Here is a 26,364-nt window from a genome sequence, read left to right as displayed (position 1 = left end):
GCTCTAACTAGATTCCACAAAGGTATTATGAAAGTTTGTTCATGTCCATTTTAAGTTAAAAAAAGAAATAGAGAACCGCTATTGTGGCTTGATGATATATTTTTAAATTTTTTTATAATTAGCAATTATTCTTTTACAGTCTTTTTCTTGTTTTATAACATTTATTCAGCCTTTTCTAAGAATAAAAAGACTAAAAGAAATGGGCCTTCATCATTTTAGTATCTATATTCAAATGTGAAAAAATAAGGCTGAAACTTTTGATGATAACACACAATATTTTAATTTTGCTGCTATGCATTATAGTACAGGTCAAAATAGATTTCCAGAGCCAAATATTTATTGCAAAAAAATAGTTTTGTCCTAATTCCAAGGACAGAAGTTCTAATGATGTAGAGACTCATCTAATTGCTATAAAATGCTAAAACTTATACGCATTGAAAAAAACAAGTAGGTTTCTTAAGAGAACAAGATTGCTGGCATGTTGAATAGTTTTGTGTTTTTTTGTTCTTTTATTTTTATTACTTTTTAAATTAAGTTTTTCTTTCTCCCAGGTATTCACCTGGTATCTAAGCTAGTGAGTGTAATAAGAATAAATACAAGCTTGAGGCAAAAAACGAACTCTGGGAAACCATAAATGCTGGCATGCCTTTACTTCTTATGAAAGCCAACCACCTGAATGAATAAGTAAACCACCTCAAAGCAAGAAGAGAAATATTTATTGGAATTTCAGATGTAAAATGTTATCACAGAAACAGCAAATGCAATCCCCGTTTAGTTCAATGTACCATATCTTAATTCCAAAAGGTTTCCTTCATGGAAAGAAAAAAATAAGCACTTCAGATATGTTACAGAAATTAAATCTCCAGTAACCAGTGACTTCATAATGCCAAAGTTTGTGAAGAGTGAAATTATTTTCTTCTATTAGTGTATGTTTTAATAAATAAATGATTTTTCTTTTCATTTGGCAAGGCAGGTGAAAGAAGCATAAAATGCAACTTAGGAAAATAGAGCCAAATCAAATTTACAAAAATGAACAAAAAAGCCTCCACTGTTGACCAATATTTGTGAAATAGTTTAGTATAATGTCATTCTGATCTTGTTTCATGACTCTATCGGAAGAAGAAAATTATCTCACTTTATTTCCAGGAAGAAAATATTCATTTTTATTTCAGGACATTGGATTATTACAAAATGTAGGCAAGCAAACAAATATTTTCTGGTATTATTGAGTTGGCTTTGGGGTCATGAAAACGACTGATGCAAATTAATATCACTATAAATCATTATAAAAAGCAACTTGACCATGTCACTGTGCATAGTAGTGTTGCAGCAAAATAAATATAGCTTTGCTTAACCCTTACAGATTTTTTGTATCTTTTGACAAATAACTACAGCAGGAAACAAGGAAGGAATTCTTTTCCTTTCTTTTTGAGACGGAGTCTCACTCTGTCGCCTAGTCTGGAGTGCAGTGGTGCCATCTCGGCTCACTGCAAGCTCAGCCTCCCGGGTTCACGCCATTCTCCTGCGTCTGCCTCTGGAGTAGCTGGGATTACAGGCGCCTGCCACCATGCCAGGCTAATTTTTTGGAGTTTTAGTAGAGATGGGGTTTTACCGTGTTAGCCAGGATGGTCTCTACCTCCTGTCTGGATCTCCTGATCTCATGATCCGCCCGCCTCAGCCTCCGAAAGTGCTGGGATTACAGGCGTGAGCCACCGTGCCTGGCCAGGAAGGAATTCTTAAATAACATTTACTCTTTCTTATTTTACAACATCATGAGAGGTGGCAACGTGCTAGCAGCCCTCGCTCGCTCTCGGCACCTCCTCGGCCTCTGCGTCCGCTCTGGCCGCGCTCCAGGAGCCCTTCAGCCTGCTGCTGCGCTATGACGGCCCTTCTCTGGGGCTGGCAGAGGCCTGAGCTGGCTCCCTCTGCTCTCGAGGAAGTGTGAAGAGAGAGGCTCTGGCAGGAGCCGGGGCTGCGCGCAGCGCTGGTCGGCCGGTGTGGGGTCCGGGTGGGCGCGATCTCGGCCCCTGCTGGGCTTGATCGGAGGCTGGGTCCCGTGTGTGGACCGCCCTTCCCTCTTCCCGGGGTCTTTGGCCATGATGGCGGGTCTCCGTCTCTTTCTCGCTTCCCCTCTTTTCCTTTTGATTGTCTGGGAGGAGCTTCCTCCAGGCTGCCGGAGTGCCCGGGCTAGGTGCCGCAAAGTCCCACAGCCAGTGCCAGTGAGAGGTGAAGCCCGCTGGGCTTCTGGGCCGGGTAGGGACTTGGGGAACTTTTCCATCTAGCTAAAGGATTATAAGCACACCAATCAGCACTCTCTGTCTAGCTAAAGGTTTGTAAACACACCAAACAGCACGCTGTCAAAACGGACCAATCAGCTCTCTGTAAAATGGACCAATCAGCAGGATGTGGGTGGGGCCAGATAAGGGAATAAAAGCAGGTCACCTGAGGCAGCAGGGGCAACCCTCTCAGGTGCCCTTCCCTGGTGTGGTGGCTTTGTTCTTTCGCTCTTTGCAATAAATCTTGCTGTTGCTCACTGTTTGGGTCTGTGCTGCCTTTATGAGCTGTAACACTCACAGTGAAGGTCTGCAGCTTCACTCCTGAAGCCAACAAGGCCATGAACCCACGGGGAGGGTCGAACAACTCTGGATGGGAGGAACGAACAACTCCGGACCACCTTTATGAAGTGTAACACTCACCTGGAAGGTCTGCAGTTTCAGTCCTGAGGCCAGCGAGACCAGGAACCCACTGAAAGGAATGAACAACTCCAGATGTGCCGCCTTTAAGAGCTGTAGCACTCACTATGAAGGTCTGCAGCTTCACTCCTGAAGTCAGCGAGACCATGAACCCACCAGAAAGAAGAAACGCTGGACACATCTGAAAATATGAAGGAACAGACCCCGGACACACCATCTTTAAGAACTGTAACACTCACTGCGAAGGTCCACGGCATCATTCTTGAAGTCAGCGAGACCAAGAACCCACCAATTCCGGACACAATCACAAAATTAAACTTCCTCAAATAGAGATTGACAGTAAATGTAATCTGTATTTCTGTTCATGCCATCATTGGTAGTGAATTATTTAAATATATAAAACGTTCTCGAATAACTTGTAACAGGACAATTACCTATCTAATATTTGCTGTTTATAAAATGAAATGTAATGTCCATCTAATAATTTAAATTGTTTTTACAAGCTGGTCTAACAGGAATGTTTCTTATTCTTCCATATGTTCTTAACAGACTTACTTTGTTTTTACTTTTTGTCATCTTTATAAAATCACAAATCTCCTCTACATTATGTATTTATGCAAAACACACTTCTCTTGGATTGTCAAAACGAACTCTCTCCCTTAAAAAACATTGTAATATTTAGCTTTAATAGCCTCTCCCCAGAGTGAAAGAAAACCTTATTATTTCTTACTGTAAAAGCAAGAATGTGTCTATGCCAAATTTCTTTAATAACTGGGACCAGTTCTCACTGTCTTTATATGAACCAAGGTCAAGGGTTCATGAGGTTTAATAGCACATAACATTCTCTCCTAGGGAATAAAACTGTGGAAAGGTATCCTGAGTGGAAAATCCACTTTATGATTACTTTCAAGGTAGTTTTGATAGTATATTATCCTTTTCCCATCAATCAGGGATAATATGGATGTTTATATTGATTTTACTTACACTGAATTACTCAGAAATTCTACTTCAAAAAAGAATGTCATAATTCATTTTGTTTTGCTTTTGAAAACTCACATGTACATTCCAAAGCATACCTATTATCCAAGGCAGCTACTGAAAGACTTGGGGAATCAAGTAATAAAATGGAAATAATATTTAAATTATTTGTTAATTGAGCATTAAGTTTCTCTCAAACTTTCTCATAATGGCATATGAATTAACTCAAATTAAATATTTCAACCTTGTAGTAGTTACCAATAGTCTAAAAACCAGAGTCTTCTGATCGTCTTGATCAGCATAAGAAAACTGAGACAAAAAAAATCATATATATTATGTAGTTAGATAGAGCAAGAGTGAGTCAACTAACAATTGTATTTTCCTGCGTTAGCAAAATATATTGCCCAGGATGCTACTACTTCATGAGGGTAATTAATTGTCTACTTTATATTTTGACTAGGAAGAGTTTCCAAAATTTTTGCTTGCTATTTCCAAATATCTAATGATTTTAGACAGAGTTCTCCAGAGAAACAGAATCAATAACTATATAAAAATATAGAGAAAGAGAATTATTATGAGGGATTGGGTCATGTGATTTTGGAGGCTGAGAAATTTCATCAGCTGCTGTTTGCAAGCCAGAGGCCCAGGAAGGCAAATAGTGTAGTGCCAGTCCAAACCTCAAGGTCTGAGAACCAGGGGAATCAATGGCAGGAATTCTATTTTGAGTCCAAAGTCCAGAGAGCCAAATAACTGATGTCCAAAGAAAGAAAAAGATGATGTCTCAGCTCAAGCAGAGACAGCCAGTTCTCCCTTCCTTTGCCTTTTTGTTCTGTTTGGGTCCTCAATGCATTGGATGAGCTCCACCCACATTGGTGAGGGCAATCTTTACTCAGTCTATCAAAATGACACCTTCACAGACGCATCCAGAAATAATGCTTTACCCGCTATTTGGGCATTCCTGAGCCCAGCCAATTTGACCTTAGAAAAATTAACCACCACATTTTCTATGCATGTGCACACTTCAAAGGCTCCAAGTCCTGGAGGAATGAGTTGTCTTTTCTGTAATCACGTCAGATTAATTCAATAGGGAATCACTCTTTTACTACTACTATCTTTAGTTTAAAGCCCTGGTTAACCTTCACACAATTTTAGGAGTAGAATTTACAAATAATACAGTGGGGATGCAGAAATGGCCAGAGGGAAGTTGTTTGATGGAGTTCTAGATCTACCTTTTCCACAACCACCCCAATTATGGGCTTAGTACTTAAAGAAGATTGCAAACAGAGGAAAAACATTTCCCTCTCTTCTTCCCAAAGGCTTTTGAGTATGAGAATTGGTGGATTTCAATAGCACGTTAATAGCCATACATCTCTCCCACCAACCCACACTTCCTCCACCACCACTTCTCATATGGGATTCCTTTAACTGACCTATACCTAGATTCTTTCTGCCTATGTGGCTCTCAGGAAGCTTCAGGATTTTTAACAGTTTATGTATCAGAACATTGTGCTGGGCTGCTCTTGGCGATCTTTCAAGTTAGACAAACTCCAAACAAAATTTTATAAATCTTATTTTTCAATGATTTCAGACTCCTCGTTTTGAAGTGGTAACTTTATAATAATATTTATGTTATTATAATATCATATATATCACACATAATACAGTATAACATTTAACAAAATAATTGCTGCCATTTATTGAATCTATATGTATAGGAGTAGGTGTGGTGTGTGTATAAATATGTAAGTGTATATTAATATATACCAGGTACTGTTAAACATAGTATAGGCATGCTTTTATTAATACTCAGAGCGGCCAGGCGTGGTGGCTCACGCCTGTAATCCTAACACTTTGGGAGGCTGAGGCGGGCAGATCATGAGGTCAGGAGATCGAGACCATCCTGGCTAACACGGTGAAACTCCATCTCTACTAAAAATACAAAAAATTAGCAGGGCGTGGTGGCAGACACCTGTAGTCCCAGCTACTTGGGAGGCTGAGGCAGGAGAATGGCGTGAACCTGGGAGGCGGAGAGCTTGCAGTGAGCCAAGATCGTGCCACTGCACTCCAGCCTGGGCAACAGAGTGAGACTCCATCTCAAAAAAAAAAAAAATACTCAGAGCAACTTTGTAAAGAAATTATTGTCCAGAGGCAGTAAATCAATCATGAAAAATGAAAGTTTACAGCTGTGGTAGAGATATACATGGCCCAGTCCTTCTGAAGAACTTCTTTCTCCAGCTACTGGGAGTGCTGCCAGCATAAAACTCTCAGCTGTCAGCTTTCTCCAGAAATTGTCCTGAGCTGAAGAGTGCTATCTTGTTGAAGAGCACTCCCTTTCTTAGGGCCAGATCTCATATGGTGAGTGGGATGATACAGTGATATCATGGCTCAGAAACTCTTGTTCCAAATGGAACAACTCCAAAGTGTCATTCCACCTTCCAAGGTCCCTGTGGGGTTTGCTGAGGCTTTTGTTCTTCCCCTGGCCAATCTTGATTTTTTTTGTTTTGCCTCCTAAGGTGTAGATCCAGAAAGCATTCCCCAGTTAACTTCCCACAAGCTGATCTGTGACTTCAGAGTCAGCTTCTTGTAAAACCCAACCTTCAACAGTGACCATCTAATCTATTGTCAAATCTGCAATTTTTTTTTTTTGTAAGTGGAAGAGTGTGCTAATCGGATGGAATGCAGGTGCAATAGGCACAGACTACAATAGTCCCAGGTGAATTGAGATTTTATGGTCACTCCAGGTTTCAGGTAATAGAAACATGGGTTCAATACCACCTTACTAGTTGTGGAATGTTGGGCTGATTATTAACCTTGCTAAGTCTCACTCTTCTCATTTGTAAATGCAAGATAATGATACCTGCTATACTGGAGAATTGGAATATTGGGAAGATAATATGTATAAAACATTGATATATTGCCCAGGACTTACATGGGAGATGTTATCATTATACTCAATTTATAGATGATATGAAGCTCAGAGAGATTAAGTAAGCCCAAAATTCACACATCTCATTATGTGGAGCAGTCAAAATTCAAACTCAGTTTTCTAATTCTAAAAGCCATCTTGATAATCTATGAATTTGTTACACTATTTTTATGGTCATTTTAAGAATTTATTATTTGAAACTTAAAACACTACTCCTTAACTATCTGATGTATTGAGTACTCTTTTGATTATAATTGACAAAAACACATGCATTCAAACAAGCTTAATCAACAAAGAAGTTTATTCACTCACATAGTAGAAAACCTCAGGGGGTGCTCTCTGTACAAGCCTGGCTGTTCTCATGCCCTGCAATGGTAATGTAAGAATTTTGCCTCTCCCATTCCATATTTGATCTATTATTTTCCGTGTTGACTTTGTTTTCAGTCTGACTTTTCTACGCATTTGGAAAGATGGCTGTTAGCAGCTCCAGGCCAATAGAGCTTGCAATTCCAGATCTGAGAAAAGCAAAATTCTTTATTTTCCACCATTCATACTAATCCCTTAAAAGAGTTTTTGGGTCCTACCTGGGACATGTACCTTTCTGAAGTGCACTTTGACCTCTCTTCTTAAACCTCCAAATTTTTCTGCCCTTCCTCTCTCAGCTAATATTCTTGTTTTTCATTTTACGGGGAAGATGAAAGCAGCCAAAAGAGAATTTCCTGATGCTCCCACCGTCAAATCCATCAGCATACCTGCATCTAAAATTGCATTCTTTGCTTTCCTTCCTTTGACAGTGGCTGGTCTGTCAGTATTTCTACCAAAGACCACACCGCATCCTATCCTTTTACCAGAGAGCATTTTCCTGAAAATGACCATTTCTGCGTTCCCCCTTATGTTTTCCCCTATACTGAATCATTCCGATTATGATGTTTCAAATGAAGAATTATAATTCAGGTATTTCTTTTAGTGCAATGAGTGAGAGATAAAGGTTACATTTAACATTAAGATTGCTTCAGAACATAAAAGTTCTTTTTGCACCGTGTTGGAAACTATTGAAGTACTATCTTCACAGCGTAACTCTCTGTACATGCACTTCATTGCTCCTCAATTTTTCTGCCTTTCTCCAATACAGTACCTGATACTGCCCTACTTTCTATTCTCTTGTATCCTTATTTTTTGCCTAATTGAGAGAGAACAGTGATGATAATTAAACAATCGAATGAAAACCAATTCCTGTGATAGTGCTGGATGCTTAATAGGTAACATCTTCTGCTCGAGTTACTGAGACTTCACCTACTTTGAAGCTACTGATCTCAAAGAAGCTTAAGGAATAATTACGGAGGAGATAATTTTAGGTGAATTTGAATTTATAAGGAAATGTTGTCCAGGAAAATTATAGGGTCCATTTTTTTACCAGGCGTGAGACATATTTAGTACAGAGAATATTAGGGAGTGGTTAGTCAGAATGGCTGCTTTGGAAAATGAATTTAACTGTAAGAAGTCTTTCTATGAGTATGTATAACAGTGGAATAAAATGGTGGTGGAGGTGAAAGATCAGTTCATATAATATATTTTGACTTCAAATTTCTAGTCTCTGAGGATTAAGAAGGTACCAGCGAAGAAAGGTTTGATTTTCAAAGAGAAGCAGCCAATGTCCCATGACACCATTAATAAAAAAAAAAATAGATAACACTTTAGAATTTGCAAAGTTCATTTATTTTGATTAATTCAAAAGTGACAAAACCTTACGAGGTAGCAATTGCTGTACTTTAATAAGGAATGGAAACTAAGAGAAATTAAGTAAGATTTACCTTGGATTTCCAAGGTAATCCAATAAGTGAGTCAAACCCAGGCTATAGGTAAAGAAATTGGCCACTCAGTTCTACAATATGTATGTTCACCATTGTAGAGTGCTGCTATCTTTTGAAAAATGGCCCTGAGTGAAACATGCTGTCCAGTATTCACTTTTTTGTATAGTTTTTAACCAATATAAATGAGGGCTTGCCCTATGTAAACAATAGAATGTGGCATGTTTCTTTTTCTCTTGGAATGTGTAGTCTGTAGGAAGCCAACTTTTTGAACATGAAGTTCAAGCACTCTGAGGACTCTAAGTTTGAGGAAGCCCAAGCTAGCCATATGGGGAGTCCACAAAAAGAAAAACAGCTATAGTGTCTGGTCTTTTAGCAATCCCACCTGAAGTGTCAGACATGTGAATGAAGATACTTTCTTGGTTGTCCAGTCTAGTTGAACTTTCAGATGACTCTAGATTCTGCTACCATCTGACCGACATTCCAGGAGATATCTCAAGTGAGAAATAACCAGTTGGGCTCAGTCAATACACATTACCATAAATAATTATTTTGGTTTCCAAGTTTTGGGGTGACATTTTGTGTAGCATTAGATAAACAAAACCCTGCTTATCTCCAAAGTTGGGGAAGGGGAGAAATAAAAGGATCACATAAGGTAAGTAAGGGGCATTGCTTTGCAAACTTTGAAAAATACTATATAGAATGTATGGATAATACATAGAGACTCAGAAGTCATAAGCCCTGAGTTTGAATCCTCCTCTTGATATTTTCTCACTCTGTGACTCTTGGATAAATCACACTCAATTTCTCCTAGTCTAAATGTGATTATCAATAAAATTATGATAATAAAGCCTTGCTCTGTTTAGAGTCTTAGATGAGAAAATGTGGTGTGTAAATGATTCTGTAAATTTTATAAAATTATACAGATATATTTCATATTGCTATTATCATAATTAAAAATACAGAGTCAGGATAATTTGGTCCTGTGCACAAGAGGCAGATTATGTTTGAATTAATCAAACAGAATTTGAGCACAGGAGTCATTCACCCCTTCATTCAACATGTTATTTAGCATTGAGTATACATCAGAAACTGTGCTCAAATCTTGGTATCTGACACTGAAAAAAAACAGATAAAAAAACTATCTACGTGGAGCTTACACTCTAACACTTATCAAATAAATGATGTCCATTTAGTCGGCTTCTATTAACATTATAGGAATCAAATTGTGCTCTGATTATTCTCAGTCATCATAGTGCTGGTGGTGGCAAAGTGACAAATTTTGTGGAGATAGTGGCAGAGAATTTTTATTTTGAAACAGTAATAGAATAATTAATTATTAATTCTTGTGAGAATGACTGAAAATTCTATCACATTGTTTGGCGAAGGGAGAGGGGGAAATTCAGCATCATATTGTTCTTGGAAAATGACAATTTCCTAGGTTTCTCTAGTTTAAAAATAGTGAAATATGAAATTCGATGTTTCTTGCGGAAATATAGTGAAACAGACACTCATCTGAGAAGATTACTTCCCTCCTAGTGTAAGCACTCGAGGACTCAAACGTCGACCAGTTTTCCATGAAAATAATTTGCTTTAAATTATTCGAAGTGCCTGAAAGGGAAAAATATATTATTAAATGGGCCTATCACATAGAAAAATACAAAATCCACAAAGTGGACATCTGAGTACTGCCTTTCTAGGTTTACAGTATGAAATGTCAGAAATAATAGCACTTGAAAAGATATGAATTTTCAATGGTGTGACGTAGCCAAAGTGAGCGGTATCACTTACATGCTTACCAACAACCTGCAGGTTTGAGATAAAAAGGAATCTTGTTTCAGTTCCATGAAAGATGGTGTGCCTACTATACATCATGTAAATGAATTTCTAAAAATTTATATGCTTAGAAGTTAGTTCATGATTACTAACCCTCGGAAAGAAGATGACCACAGGAGTCAGATAATTCTAAAATATAAGGGAGTTGAGGGAAAAGACATTTGGTGAATGAAATGGGTAAGGAAAGGAAACAGATCCAATTGTTTACAGCTACATTGTGTTATTTAGGAAGGAAACACTACCTTCTGAATATTGAAAAGCATTTCTGAAAAGGTCAAGTTTAAGGCTGAATCTTGATCTTAAATTGGATTTAAATTATATATGTAATAGAAATCTTATTTTTATCTTATTAGCAAGTGCTCATGAAAATATTTTTATTTCTAGTGATATTACATTTGACCGTAATATGAAAAAGAAGAGTGACAGCAATACAACTGATGATGTGAGGGCATATGCAAATTATCTCCTCCATATAAACAATTAAAAATGTGCAAAAATAATCAGAATCTTTTCTAAAAGAAAGAAGAGTTGGGCAGAGAAAAGCTTGTGCACTCACTCTTTCAGACTGTGTGAAAAGAAATGAAGTCCTTTTTTACTTTTATTTTATTTTTTTTCTTTTTAAAATTATCATTTTTTTTATTACACTTTACGTTTTAGGGTACATGTGCACAATGTGCAGGTTTGTTACAAATGTATCCATGTGCCGTGTTGGTGTGCTGCACCCATTAACTCGTCATTTAGCATTAGGTATATCTCCTAATGCTGTCCCTCCCCCCTCCCCCCACCCCACAACAGTCCCCGGAGTGTGATGTTCCCCTTCCTGTGTCCATGTGTTCTCATTGTTCAATTCCCACCTATGAGTGAGAACATGCAGTGTTTGGTTTTCTGTCCTTGCAATAGTTTACTGAGAATGATGTTTTCCAGTTTCATCCATGTCCCTACAAAGGACATGAACTCATAGTTTTTTATGGATGCATAGTATTCCATGGTGTATATTTGCCAAATTTTCTTAATCCAGTCTATCGTTGTTGGACTTTTGGGTTGGTTCCAACTCTTTGCTATTGTGAATAGTGCCTCAATAAATATACGTGTGCATGTGTCTTTATAGCAGCATGATTTATAGTCCTTTGGGTATATACCCAGTAATGGGATGGCTGGGCCAAATGGTATTTCTAGTTCTAGATCCCTGAGGAATCGCCACACTGACTTCCACAATGGTTGAACTAGTTTACAGTCCCACCAACAGTGTAAAAGTGTTCCTATTTCTCCACATCCTCTCCAGCACCTGTTGTTTCCTGACTTTCTAATGATGGCCATTCTAACTGGTGTGAGATGGTATCTCATTGTGGTTTTGATTTGCATTTCTCTGATGGCCAGTGATGATGAGCATTTGTGCATGTGTTTTTTGGCTGCATAAATGTCTTCTTTTGAGAAGTGTCTGTTCATGTCCTTTGCCCACTTTTTGATGTGGTTGTTTGTTTTTTTCTTGTAAATTTGTTTGAGTTCATTATAGATTCTGGATATTAGCCCTTTGTCAGATGAGTAGGTTGCGAAAATTTTCTCCCATTCTGTAGGTTGCCTGTTCACTCTGATGGTAGTTTCTTTTGCTGTGCAGAAGCTCTTTAGTTTAATTAGATCCCATTTGTTAATTTTGGCTTTTGTTGCCATTGCTTTTGGTGTTTTAGACATGAAGTCCTTGCCCACGCCTATGTTCTGACTGGTATTGCCTAGGTTTTCTTGTAGGGTTTTAATGGTTTTAGGTCTAACATGTAAGTCTTTAATCCATCTTGAATTAATTTTTGTATAAGGTGTAAGGAAGGGATCCAGTTTCAGCTTTCTACATATGGCTAGCCAGTTTTCCCAGCACCATTTATTAAATAGGGAATCCTTTCCCCATTTCTTGTTTTTGTCAAGTTTGTCAAAGATCAGATAGTGGTAGATATGAGGCATTATTTCTGAGGGCTCTGTTCTGTTCCATTGATCTATGTCTCTGTTGTGGTACCAGTACCATGCTGTTTTGGTTACTGTAGCTTTGTAGTATAGTTTGAAGTCAGGTAGCGTGATGCCTCCAGCTTTGTTCTTTTGGCTTAGGATTGACTTGGCTATGCGGGCTCTTTTTAGGTTCCATATGAACTTTAAAGTAGTTTTTTCCAATTCTGTGAAGAAAGTCATTGGTAGCTTGATGGGGATGGCATTGAATCTATAAATTACCTTGGGCAGTATAGCCATTTTCACGATATTGATTCTTCCAACCCATGAGCATGGAATGTTCTTCCATTTGTTTGTATCCTCTTTTATTTCACTGAGCAGTGGTTTGTAGTTCTCCTTGAAGAGGTCCTTCACATCCCTTGTAAGTTGGATTCCTAGGTATTTTATTCTCTTTGAAGCAATTGTGAATGGGAGTTCACTCATGATTTGGCTCTCTGTTTGTCTGTGATTGGTGTACAAGAATGCTTGTGATTTTTGTACATTGATTTTGTATCCTGAGACTTTGCTGAAGTTGCTAATCAGCTTAAGGAGATTTTGGGCTGAGAGGATGGGGTTTTCTAGATATACAATCATGTCATCTGCAAACAGGGACAATTTGACTTCCTCTTTTCCTCATTGAATACCGTTTATTTCCTTCTCCTGCCTGATTGCCCTGGCCAGAACTTCCAGCACTATGTTGAATAGGAGTGGTGAAAGAGGGCATCCCTGTCTTGTGCCAGTTTTCAAAGGGAATGCTTCCAGTTTTTGCCCATTCAGTATGATACTGGCTGTGGGTTTGTCATAGATAGCTCTTATTATTTTGAGACACGTCCCATCAATACCTAATTTATTGAGAGTTTTTAGCATGAAGCCTTGTTGAATTTTGTCAAAGGCCTTTTCTGCATCTATTGAGATAATCATGTGGTTTTTGTCTTTGGTTCTGTTTATATGCTGGATTACATTTATTGATTTGCATATGTTGAACCAGCCTTGCATCCCAGGGATGAAGCCCACTTAATCATGGTGTATAAGCTTTTTGATGTCCTGCTGGATTCAGTTTTCCAGTATTTTATTGAGGATTTTTGCATCAATGTTCATCAAGGATATTGGTCTGAAATTCTCTTTTTTGGTTATGTCTCTGCCAGGCTTTGATATCAGGACGATGCTGGCCTCATAAAATGTGATAGGGAGGATTCCCTCTTTTTCTATCGATTGGAAAAGTTTCAGAAGGAATGGTACCATTTCCTCCTTGTACCTCTGGTAGAATTCGGCTGTGAATCCATCAGGTCCTGGACTCTTTTTGGTTGGTAGGCTATTGATTATTGCCACAATTTCAGAGCCTGTTATTGGTCTATTCAGAGATTCAACTTCTTCCTGGTTTAGTCTTGGGAGGATGTATTTGTCAAGGAATTTATCCATTTCTTCTAGATTTTCTAGTTTATTTGCATAGAGGTGTTTGTAGTATTCTCTGATGGTAGATTGTATTTCTGTGGGATCGGTGGTGATATCCCCTTTTTCATTTTTTATTGCATCTATTTGATTCTTCTCTCTTTTCTTCTTTATTAGTCTTGCTAGCAGTCTATCAATTTTGTTGATCTTTTCAAAAAACCGGCTCCTGGATTCATTAATTTTTTGAAGGGTTTTTTGTGTCTCTCTTTCCCTCTGTTCTGCTCTGATTTTAGTTATTTCTAGCCTTCTGCTAGCTTTTGAATGTGTTTGCTCTTGCTTTTCTAGTTCTTTTAATTGTGATGTTAGGATGTCAATTTTGGATCTTTCCTGCTTTCTCTTTTGGGCATTTAGTGCTATAAATTTCCCTATACACACTGCTTTGAATGTGTCCCAGAGATTCTGGTATGTTGTGTCTTTGTTCTCTTTGGTTTCAAAGGACATCTTTATTTCTGCCTTCATTTCATTATGTACCCAATAGTCATTCAGGAGCAGATTGTTCAGTTTCCATGTAGTTGAGCGGTTTTGAGTGAGTTTTTTAATCCTGAGTTCTAGTTTGATTGCACTGTGGTCTGAGAGACAGTTTGTTATAATTTCTGTTCTTTTACATTTGCTGAGGAGAGCTTTGCTTCCAACTATGTGGTCAATTTTGGAATAGGTATGTTGTGGTGCTGACAAAAATGTATATTCTGTTGATTTGGGGTGGAGAGTTCTGTAGATGTCTATTAGGTCCACTTTGTGCAGAGCTGAGTTCAATTCCTGAATATCCTTGTTAACTTTCTGTCTCATTGATCTGTCTAATGTTGACAGTGGGGTGTTAAAATCTCCCATTATTATTGTGTGGGAGTTTAAGTCCCTTTGTAGGTCACTCAGGACTTTCTTTATGAATCTTGGTGCTCCTGTGTTTGGTGCATATATATTTAGGATAGTTAGCTCTCCTTGTTGAATTGATCCCTTTACCATTACATAATGGCCTTGTCTCTTTTGATCTTTGTTGGTTTAAAGTCTATTTTATCAGAGACTAGGATTGCAACCCCTGCCTTTTTTTGTTTTCCATTTGCTTGATAGATCTTTCTCCATCCCTTTATTTTGAGTCTGTGTGTGTCTCTGCACACGAGATGGGTTTCCTGAATACAGCACACTGATGGGTCTTGACTCCTTATCCAGTTTGCCAGTCTGTGTCTTTTAATTGGAGCATTTAGCCCATTTACATTTAAAGTTAATGTTGTTATGTGTGAATATGATCCTGTCATTACGATGTTAGTTGGTTATTTTGCTCGTTAGTTGATGCAGTTACTTCCTAGCCTCAATGGTCTTTACAATTTGGCATGTTTTTGCAGTGGCTGGTACCGGTTGTTCCTTTCCATGTTTAGTGCTTCCTTCAGGAGCTCTTTTAGGGCAGGCCTGGTGGTGACAAAATCACTCAGCATTTGCTTGTCTATAAAGTATTTTATTCCTCCTTCCCTTATGAAGCTTAGTTTGGCTGGATATGAAATTCTGGGTTGAAAATTCTTTTCTTTAAGAATGTTGAATATCAGCCCCCACTCTCTTCTGGCTTGTAGAGTTTCTGCCGAGAGATCAGCTGTTAGTCTGATGGGCTTCCCTTTTTGGGTAACTGGACCTTTCTCTCTGGCCATCCTTAACATTTTTTCCTTCATTTCAACTTTGGTGAATCTGACAATTATGTGTCTTGGAGTTGCTCTTCTCAAGGAGTATCTTTGTGGCATTCTCTGTATTTCCTGAATCTGAATGTTGGCCTGCCTTGCTAGATTGGGGAAGTTCTCCTGGATAATATCTTGCAGAGTGTTTTCCAACTTGTTTCCATTCTCCCCATCATTTTCAGATACACCAATCAGATGTGGGTTTGGTCTTTCCACATAGTCCCAAATTTCTTGGAGGCTTTGTTCATTCCATTTATTCTTTTTTCTCTAAACTTCCCTTCTCACTTCATTTCATTCATTTCATCTTCCATCACTGATACCCTTTCTTCCAGTTGATCGCATCGGCTGCCGAAACTTCTGCAATCTTCACGTAGTTCTCGAAACTTGGCTTTCAGCTCCATCAGCTCCTTTAAGCCCTTCTCTCCATTGGTTATTCTAGTTATCCATTTGTCTAATTTTTTTCAAAGTTTTTAAGTTCTTTGCTATTGTTTTGAATTTCCTCCCATAGCTCGGAGTAGTTTGATCATCTGAAGCCTTCTCTGAACTCGTCAAAGTCATTCTCCGTCCAGCTTTGTTCCGTTGCTGGTGAGGAACTGCGTTCCTTTGGAGGATGAGAGGTGCTCTGCTTTTTAGAGTTTCCAGTTTTTCTGCTCTGTTTTTTCCCCATCTTTGTGGTTTTGTCTACTTTTGGTCTTTGATGATGGTGATGTACAGATGGGTTTTTGGTGTGGATGTCTTTTCTGTTTGTTAGTTTTCCTTCTACCAGACAGGACCCTCAGCTGCAGGTCTGTTGGGGTTTGCTAGAGGTCCACTCCAGACCCTGTTTGGCTGGGTGTCAGCAGCGGTGGCTGCAGAACAGTGGATTTTCGTGAGACCACAAATTCAGCTGTCTGCTAGTTCCTCTGGAAGTTTTGTCTCAGAGGAGTACCCGGCCGAGTGAGGTGTCAGTCTGTCCCTACTGGGGGGTGCCTCCCAGTTAGGCTGCTCAGGGGTCAGGGACCCACTTTAGGAGGCAGTCTGTCCGTTCTCAGATCTCCAGCTGCGTGCTAGGAGGACAACTACTCTCTTCAAACTGTCAGTCAGACAGGGACATTTGAGTCTGCAGAGGTTCCTGCTGAATTTTTGTTTGTCTGTGCCCTGCCCCCAGAGGTGGAGCCTACAGAGGCAGGCAGGCCTCCTTGAGCTGTGGTGGGCTCCACCCAGTTCGAGCTTCCTGGCTGCTTTGTTTACCTAAGCAAGCCTGGGCAATGGCGGGCGCCCCTCCCGCAGCCTGGCTGCCACCCTGCAGTTTGATCTCAGACTGTTGTGCCAGCAATCAGCGAGACTCTGTGGGCATAGGACCCTCTGAGCCCGGTGCGGGACACAGTCTCCTGGTGTGCCGTTTTCCAGGCCCATTGGAAAAGCGCAGTATTAGGGTGGGAGTGACCAGATTTTCCAGGTGCCATCTGTTACCCCTTTCTTTGACTAGGAAAGGGAACTCCCTGACCCCTTGTGCTTCCTGAGTGAGGCAATGCCTCGCCCTTCTTCGGCTCACGCACAGTGCGCTCCACCGAGTGTCCTGCACCCACGTTTGGCACTCCCTGGTGAGATGAACCCGGTACCTCAAATGGAAATGCAGAAATCACCCGTCTTCTGTGTTGCTCAGGCTGGGAGCTGTAGACAAGAGCTGTTCTTATTCGGCCATCTTGGCTCCACACCTTACTTTTATTTTGTTTTCAAGTCATTATTTTTCAATTGTACTCCTTTGGTTGCTAGTGAAGTAAACATTGTTCCCAAGTGACTTTAATTTCCCCAAATTACAGAAGCTATAAATAAACATTCACAAATTTTTCATTTATATTATCAATGCAAGTATTTTTATACAATCGTATTTAAGTTGGGTTTGTTTATTTGAATATATTTCATGAACATCTTAGTTCAGCTTAGCATTTTAATGCTATTGAAATGGTTTATCAGAAATAATGGGCCTAATTATGAACTCATGATATGTCAACAATTTCTGGATTTTCTCCCAAATCACCATCAAGTCTGTGAAAAGAGCAGTTGAATCATTTGTTTTTAAACATAAACCAAGCAAACTTTCTAGGAACTGAAAACTGTATTTTCCCATTAATGTGATCATTTCAGGAATTTTGCTAAATAGGGTGTCAATATAAACCAACAAAAATTACCCATACTCACCATCAAGAGGTAGTCATGGTAACTTATTTTTATATTTCCTTCAATTCTTTTCTAAGCTTTTTTTTTCAACTTTTATTTTAGAATTGGGGGTATACGTGCAGGTTAGTTGCGAAGGTATATTGAGTGATGTTGAGGTTTGGAGTATGAATCAATCTTTCACCGAGGTAGTGAGCATAGGACCCAAAAAATAGTTTTTTGGCCCTTGCCTGTCTCCCTCTTTCCATCCTCTGGTAGTCCCCAGTGACTGTCCTTTCCACCATTATGACCATGAATACCCAATAGTTAGCTCCTGCTTATAAGTGAGAACATGCAGTATTTGGTTCTGTTTCCATGTTATCTTGCTTAGAATAATGGCCTCCGTATGCATCCATTTTGCTGCAAGTAACCTAATTTTGTTCTTTTTTATGGCTGTGTACAATTCCAGTGGTATACATGAACCACTTTATCTACCAGAAGATATTTTTAATAACTACTTTAGTGGAGAATCAAATCACCTTTGGTCAGAAAAGATGGACTCTCAGCAAAATTTTAGAAAGGGATACAGAAGGAGATTTGGAGCATGTGAAAATGTATAAAATAAGAACACCATTGTCATAATCTAAATGGCAGGTTAACCAGATTGCCAGCAGATCCAATTTATTTTGATTTACAAGAAGTAACATATGTTTCCCATCAGATTATTGGCAAAAATGTATTTATTGCCAACCTTGGCCACATTTTGTCTTTGAGCTTTGTTGATAAAGTTCAGGTGTTGAAAATGGAGTAGGGGTAAGAGGAACAATCTCAAAATCAGAAAGCAAAATGAATTTCTCTTTCTTTTTAAATCTGCCCTTGGGACAGGCTTGAGTTGTTAGGCATAGTAGGTTCAACAGTGGCTCCCCAAAGATATGTTCAAATGGAATCTCAGAATGTAACTTTATTTGGCATAAGAATCTTTGTAGATGTAATTAAGGTTAGCATCTCAATTTGAGGTCATGCTGGATTGAGATAAGCATGAAATCCACCAGTGACTGTCCTTATAAGAGACAGAAAAGGAGAATACAAAGAAACATAGGGAATAATGACATATGAAGACAAAAGTAGAGACTGGAGTTATGCTACCATCAGCCAAGCAACGCCTGGAGCCACCAAAAGCTGGAAGAGGCAAGGAAGAATTAAAATTTTTCCCCAGGGCTTTTGGAAGGAACATGGTCCTCTGACACTTTGATTCCAGACTTTTGGTTTCTATAACTGTGAGAGAATAAATATCTGTTGTTTCAAGCCACCAGCTTGGATGTAAATTATTATGGCAGCCTTACAAAACTGGAAGACTAGATACGTGCTCTTATTGTTAAACCCAACCAACCAACCAACCAACCAACCAACAGACAAACAGCATCCAACATGATTTAATGTTTTCTTCATATCCCTCATGATGAAAGGAAGGTACATAGAAAGAACTGTAATTGTCCTGAGTTAATCCACTCACTGACACTCTAGCCCAAACTTGAGGGGAACCATCCAAATAATAGTGAGTAGGTCACAGGAGGATGTTACATATCACAGGAGGATACTAATCCCACCATTCACAATGTCTTTGCCCAAGGAATGGGGTCTGTTATGAGGCATTATACCACCTGGGCCTACACTAGGCAGGGATTGGCCTGAAAGCACATCCTTCATATATCTGCTGCCTGTAGCATGTATGATGCACTCAAAATCTTAAGAGCCCACGGCTTTGCATACAGATACAAGGTTTTTTCTATAAGGGATGGATAATGAGGATGTTATTAAAGCCACACTGTCCCAGGCTGGGACACAATTTGAGAACCTAGCACTGCACATCTGAGCCTAAACACAAAAATTGGCCATCCTCTGTCAAGCTAGTCAGCAAGATGTTATAGGCTGCAGTTGTTATGTGAGACTTAAAGACAGAAAATTTTCGGTGGCAAGGCTTAAATAGGAAAATATTTGGGAGGCCGAGATGGGCAGATCACAAGGTCAGGAGATCAAGACCATCCTGGCCAACAAGGTGAAACCCCGTCTCTACTTAAAAAAAAAGTACAAAAAATTAGCTGGGCATGGTGGTGGGCGCCTGTAGTCCCAGCTACTGGGGAGGCTGAGGCAGGAAAACGGCGTGAACCCGGGAGGTGGAGCTTGCAGTGAGCCGATATCACGCCACTGAACTCCAGCATGGGCGACAGAGCGAGACTCTGTCTCAAAAAAAAAAAAAAAAAAAGAAAAAGAAAAAATAGGAAAATGTTCATTGAAATCTTGCCAAAGTCTTAGAATGCAATCTGACTAAAATCATAAATAAATACATAAACAAGCAAACAAATTATCCCTGCCCCTGAAAAGTAATCAATCAGAAGTTCTTTGTGCTACACTCCTACTAAGAGGAGATAATAGCCAATTGGTATTTACCCTCATGGTAAAAATTCCCTCAGTGCCTTCAGAAAATATTACTATTTACCTAAGACGGAGTTCAACAAGTGCCCTAGGATGCAAGTGAAGGCAACACAGGCTGAAGAACTATTGTGCCCTGCCTCAGCATCTGCTCTCCTACTTCTGTGAAAGAGGATGCAGCTGTCCTGATGCTCTGGCTATTTCTACAGAGGAGACAAAACTAACTTATCCTTCTTTCATGTATAATATGCATAAGAGGAGATTTTACATATTTTGTGTATTAAAGGGCTTTGACCATGCAATTCATTTCAATATTAGAAACAGTTTCAAGGTGACAGTAGTTACCTTGTGAAATGATAATGAAACCACAACAACAAAAGTCAACAGTGAGGATTAGCAAAGAAAAATCTGGGACCAGGAGTGGAGGTGCTGATTGATGTAATGTAGTCACCATGTACATGTTGCTACGGAAATTATGCAAAAATGAAAGAGAAAAGGAACTAAGTAGTTGTATTGAGAAGATAGAAATGAAATGGCATGTCTCTGGTAACATTATTGAGTAGACTTCTTCCATTTCCTGAGACAAGCATCTAGAATAGTTAAAAATGGGAAATTAAGGGGTTCAGTCAGAAGATTAAGTTAGCATTACAAATCTCTCACAAAATAAGAATCAGCATCTCTCCCCAGTCTCCTGATGACATTTTTTGGCACTGTGTTTACATCGCAAGTTCAGAAAGCTCACTTGCAATCCTCATGACTAAGCTAATTTCACTGACTTGGTTAAAAGGATATTTTCCATTTTTTTTTAACAGCACAGTCTTTGCTAAAGAATGGCTCCCAGGGTTTAATCTCTTATCCTAATTCGAATCACACAGTCCATAATTTCCTGGTATCCAAATAAATTCAGTGGGCAGGCATGAACAAAATTTGGCTATAAGCACTAGTAATCACAATTTTGTTTCAAGCTTTAATAAGAGATTGTGGCTACAATGCTACTTGCCAATGGACAGAAGTCCTCATATCAACCTCGGCCGTGGATATGATTTATTTAAAAAAGAAAGAAACCAGGAGCCATCTGGGTAAAATTAACTGCCTGTGGTATGAACTTTGATCAGCCTACCAGAACCACCAGCTAGCACCAAAATCCTTGAGTAAATCGAAAACATTAGAATAAAAAATAATGAAAATATAGGCAAAGAGAGAGAAAGCAAAAGTATTCTAAAACTCATGTCAGAGTTAATAGTCTTTAGCAGTGAAAAAAAAACTTGTTTTCCTTGAGGGTTAATTAGTTGCTTCACTTTCCCTTGTCTAGAAAAGATTGCTGTAGTAATTATTATTAACAATAATAATGGTAATCAGTAATAATAATTGAGCCCTTTTTTTTTTTTTTTTTTTTTTTTTTTTTTTTTTTTTTTTTTTTTTTTTTTTTTTTTTTTTTTTTGAGACAGAGTCTCACTCTGTCCCCCAAGCTGGAGTGCACTGGCACAATCTCGGCTCACTGCAAGCTCCACCTCCCAGGTTCACGCCATTCTCCTGCCTCAGCATCCTGAGTAGCTGGGACTACAGGCGTCCGCCACCATGCCCGGCTAATTTTTTGTATTTTTTTAGTAGAGACAGGGTTTTATCGTGTTAGCCAGGATGGTCTCGATCTCCTGACCTTGTGATCCGCTCGCCTCGGCCTCCCAAAGTGCTGGGATTACAGGTGTGAGCCACTGCGCCCAGCCAACAACAGCTCACTTTCAAAATGTATGTTACTCTTTAGAATGTACCCAATGACTAGTTTTTGCTACGTGCCAGTTGTTCTTATAGTGGCCAGTCCCTCTTCAAATAGGTGATAAAATATCTTAAAGTAGGTGAACATTCATATGTCTCAAGTTCAGTTAACAAACAAATATATAATTAGACGAAGCCTTGATATTTCTAATAGACTTCTCTAATAAATGTATTTTCTTAATTTCTACTATTATTAATGCTTCTTATTTAAAATTGAGGATGTGATACATAAGAAACAAATATAACTAGATAAAGCATTCATATTTCTCAGAGTTTTCTCTAATAAATATATTTCCTTAATTTCTACCACTATTAATGCTTATTTAAAATTAAGCATGTGATAACTATTTGTTGCCACCTCATACAAAATAAAATAATGTAATATTAATTATGCTTATTGTGCATGTGCTTTGTGTCAACTTATGGTGTAAGTTGTCTATTAGCTCAGTTAGCCCCCACTTGCCAAACTATGTAGTCATACCAATTTTTTTTTTCAGATGGATAAAGGGAGGCAGGAGGGTTTTGTAACCACAGAGCTAGTCATCAGAGGTGAACAGGACCAAGATTTGAACCCCACAGTTTTTCTTCAGAGTTGGAAATCATAATCTCCATACATACTTGAGGTTTTGGGATCCTCACCAAATTTTCAATTATCTAACTTAAATACGGACAATGTGAAGGTCACAAAATTACTTTCAGTCATCTCTAAGATAAATCTCAGAGAGATAAGCAATTTTTCAGCAGATGAAATATAATTAAAACAAGAGATTACGTACCTTCTGGTCCTGTTGCCAAGAGATCACTGGTTTGCCCCAAGGCTTGATCTATTCATGAGGGCAAACGTTGGAATACTTTGAATTTCTCCTCATCTAGGTAAGCTTCAGGATGCATTATGGCAACCAGAATAATTTTATTCAAGAATAGGAAAGGCCAGCTAGTTTAGCACACTTAGACATGGAATTTACTATTATCATATTTAATTCAATCTTATTTCTTTTCTATTTTAATTTACAGATAGAAATTATGCAGTAGTTTTATAGGCTGACCTGTGTAAACTCCTTCTCACAATTTTTTAATACAGTTCGGAGGATTCTTTTATGATACCAAAGTCCTATACAATAATGTAATTGAGTTGGCTGCCACCCAATGAGTAATTGTCCTTCAGGTTTCTCTTAATGATTATAAATGAGACCTTATGATTTCCTGTTTTCTGTAAGAATATTTAATAATGAAAGTCTCAATCTACCACAATGTTTAACTTTGGGGAACAAGATCTGAAAAAATATACTCTTAAAAACTTAAATGTTGAATCATCCCTTCACATGTAATGTCCTGACACTCGTTTTTTTACCAGCATACAGGGAGTAGATATTCAAAATGATTGCATAAATGTATACGAACTAGAGGCTAGGAACTGGTAAGGCTTGTCCAGATGACAAGACACTCTCTGCTAAAATTAACATTCTCTCTCACCTCAGATGTTTCATCATTGCTATTGTTGTCGATATTGCCATTTATTAAAACTGTATTCTGTAAATTACCGGTGAGAGTGAGTGGTTTTAATATTACTTTAGTGTCCACATAGAAATTCTTCAGTGCTGTGAAGATAAGACCCCAAAAGATTGCTGCACTGCACAGGGACTCTTGGCTAGCTAAAAAAAAGAAAAAAGCCAAATATTTTCATTGCTGAGATGTAAACGAAGAATTCCCAAACATTTGAGGTATCTGTCTAATGTCTAAAATAAGAAGTTGAAACCTTTCACTAACAACTTGTGCTGTGAAACATGTAAGTTTAAATGAGTAATTCAACAGTTACTGTTTGGATTTACATAGAAAGACTTTTGCCAAAGCCTGTACTGAACACATACCAAAACAATTACGCCTAGCATGTACACAGTGATAAGAATGTTTTCTTTTGGTATCCACTAGACGAGAAACTTAGAGCAGCACCACTTTCTACTGCTATCCTTGGGTCCCTGCTGCGGTAGTTATTTACCTGAATTGCCCTCGGAGTAACTGCATTTACTTGTATATGAAATGGACCTAAAGTAATGGATTTGCCCATTAGTGAATAATATTAGAAACAATTTCAATTGTAATGCAATTCCTGTTCAGTTCCACGCAATTTCTGTATAGAAACACAACTGAAAGCAAAATGACAACCAATCAACCAGTAAAACTGCAATAAATACTTTTTAGGTGAGAAAACGTCAAAAGAGTGTGGATTTGGAAGTCCTTCCATTGTGCTAATTATGGATCTTTTTTATCTCTCTGAATACTTGTCAATAGTCATTAGGTTTGTACAATTTTCTCTTTTTAATGGATCAAAAAAATCACCAAATAGGAAGAAGTAAATCTGTATAACGGGACATCTAACCATTGGTTTTAAAATACATAACCTACAGTCTAAAATAAAGAAGAAATATATACATGTGAAGCTTTTTTTGACTGACTATATTACAAAATATGCTAAAATTGTACTGCAAATGAACTCTCCTCACCTCCCAAAGAATACCAAAACATACAGTGAAACAAAATTGTGCAAGTTTACATTAAGGCTCTCAAATTTGAACTAAACATAAAAACTGAGCAATTTATCTTGGGATTCTAAAAATATGAATCTAACAAAATTCAAATTGACGATACCCGACATGTTGTCATAATATAACATTCAAAGTTTATTCTCTGAAGAAATATCAAGTTTTAAAAATAAATGGGAACAATACCAAGCATCATCTAAAGGCCAGTTTTTAGTTTTCTCAGCACCATGGGTAACTTTTGTAAGAAATGAGATAATCCTGCAATCCCAGCTACTCGGGGCTGAGGCAGGAGAATGGCGTGAACCTGGGAGGCGGAGCTTGCAGTGAGCGGAGATCGCGCCACTGCATCCCGGCCTGGGTGAAAGAGCAAGACTCCGTCTCAAAAAAAAAAAAAAAAAAAAAAAAAAGAAACGAGATAATTAGATTTACTGCAAATGAAAGTTTGATGAAGTGCTATTGAAGTATAATATTCTATGAAATCCCTTGTTACCTTGAAAGGAGCTAAATGACAACTGCTTGATTATTATGGGACAAAGATAACTTTAGGTTTTTTCTTCTAAATTGTGGGTAGTGACTTTTTCGATATTTTCTGTAATGGTATTTTCTGTAAGTGATATTACCTAGCTTTCAGGTCCAGATCTTAGCCACATCACTTCCTGAAACCTGACTTTACAACAAAAACCTTCTTTGTTCTTCCTTAGCCTGTGTATAGTGGCAGCATTTAAAATTAATACCATGCAATTACCTTCTGCTCTATGATAATCTTTCATACTTTCTCTTGTTTTCTCAAACTCTTCATAACTCTTAGGTCAAATTTCATGCCCTATGTAGTTCCCTTCCTTTTGTATCATCTTTCTGTAGCTAAGATTATAGTTAAGTTCTTAACAAGAATTTATAGATTTATCGGTCAAATTATTAACCGTTCAACAAGAAGACCAAAGCCAATGTAATATTTTAAAAAGTATGGGTTAAGAAAATTACCTTTGGTATTATCCTTAAAGAGAGTTTTAGTCTTCATCTTCCAATACATACACTCAACTATACCTCCCATTTTGTAAGAAAACCAGCTGCATTTGGGAACATTTCTTAAATTGTTCAAGTCTTAACATTGATACATTTAACTATTTACTTACAATCTTTGTGAATATTATGCAGGATATTCACTAAAGATAAGTAAAGAGATTGTACTCCACATGTCAGATGAATGGCTTTAAAACCTTAGTCGGTAGAATTCACCAGGATTTTGCTTAAAGTTCAAACTTCTCAGTTCCAAGTCCAGAGATTCTGATTTAACAGGCATAGAACAGGACCTGGCAATCTGCATTTTAAATAAACTCAAGGTCCATCTTAAATGCACTCAGAAATAAGTGATTTTACTACTTGAGAAATGTAACTTGAGGAGTTTAAAATCTGTGAAATCTCTGATAAAAATTAATTATGTGGCTGGGCATGGTGGCTCATGCCTGTAATCCCAACACTTTGGGAGGCCAAGGCAGGCAGATCACAAGGTCAGGAGTTCAAGACCAGCATGGCCAATATGGTAAAACCCCGTCTTTACTAAAAATACAAAAAAAATTAACCAGGTGTGGTGGCTGGTGCCAGCTACTTGGGAGGCTGAGGCAGGAGAATTGCTTGAATCCCAGCTACCTGGGAGGCTGAGGCAGGAGAATTGCTTGAACCAGGGAGGTGGAGGTTGCAGTGAGCCTAGACTGCGCCACTGCACTGCAGCCTGGGTGACAGAGCGAGACTCCAGTTCAAAAAAAAAAAAAAAAATTAAGTATGTGCTTTGGCACTTTAAAGAGAAGTAAATAAGTGAGTCGTGTTTGGTTTCTATTCTGTCCATCTCTGCTAATTTTTATTTCTTTCTTTATTCACCTTGGCTGGTCTGTGCATTTATGTGTAACTTTCATGAAAACTCCATCCAACTTCATCAAAACACATAATACATACCTTGCAAGGCCCTTTTTAGATGTCCTATTCAAATATTTCTGAGCCGGATGAATCAGTCTATATTAGTCTGTTTTCATGCAAATAAAGACATATTTGACTGGGTAATTTATAAAGAACAAGTGATTTAATGGACTCACAGTTTCACATGGCTGGGGAGGTCTCACAATCATGGCAGAAAGCAAAGGAGGAGCAAAGTTATGTCTTATATGGCAGCAGGCA

General features: G+C 38.3%; 1 protein-coding gene across 1 annotated transcript; it reads right to left on the bottom strand.

Annotated features, from left to right (window-relative positions):
• Positions 1–259: 259 nt before the first annotated feature.
• Positions 260–26,364, bottom strand: LOC101176806. Its single transcript, XM_004092289.2, has 3 exons — positions 26,283–26,364; positions 2,800–2,874; positions 260–2,282 (listed from the first exon to the last, which is right to left on the bottom strand). Exons 1-3 carry the CDS (start codon positions 26,313–26,315, stop codon positions 1,878–1,880), a joined length of 513 nt encoding a protein of 170 aa, XP_004092337.2. The 5' UTR covers positions 26,316–26,364; the 3' UTR covers positions 260–1,877.

This window comes from Nomascus leucogenys, chromosome 25 (assembly GCF_006542625.1).
Source record: "Nomascus leucogenys isolate Asia chromosome 25, Asia_NLE_v1, whole genome shotgun sequence".
Lineage (NCBI taxonomy): Eukaryota > Metazoa > Chordata > Mammalia > Primates > Hylobatidae > Nomascus > Nomascus leucogenys.
This window is presented reverse-complemented; position numbering and strand designations above follow the sequence as displayed.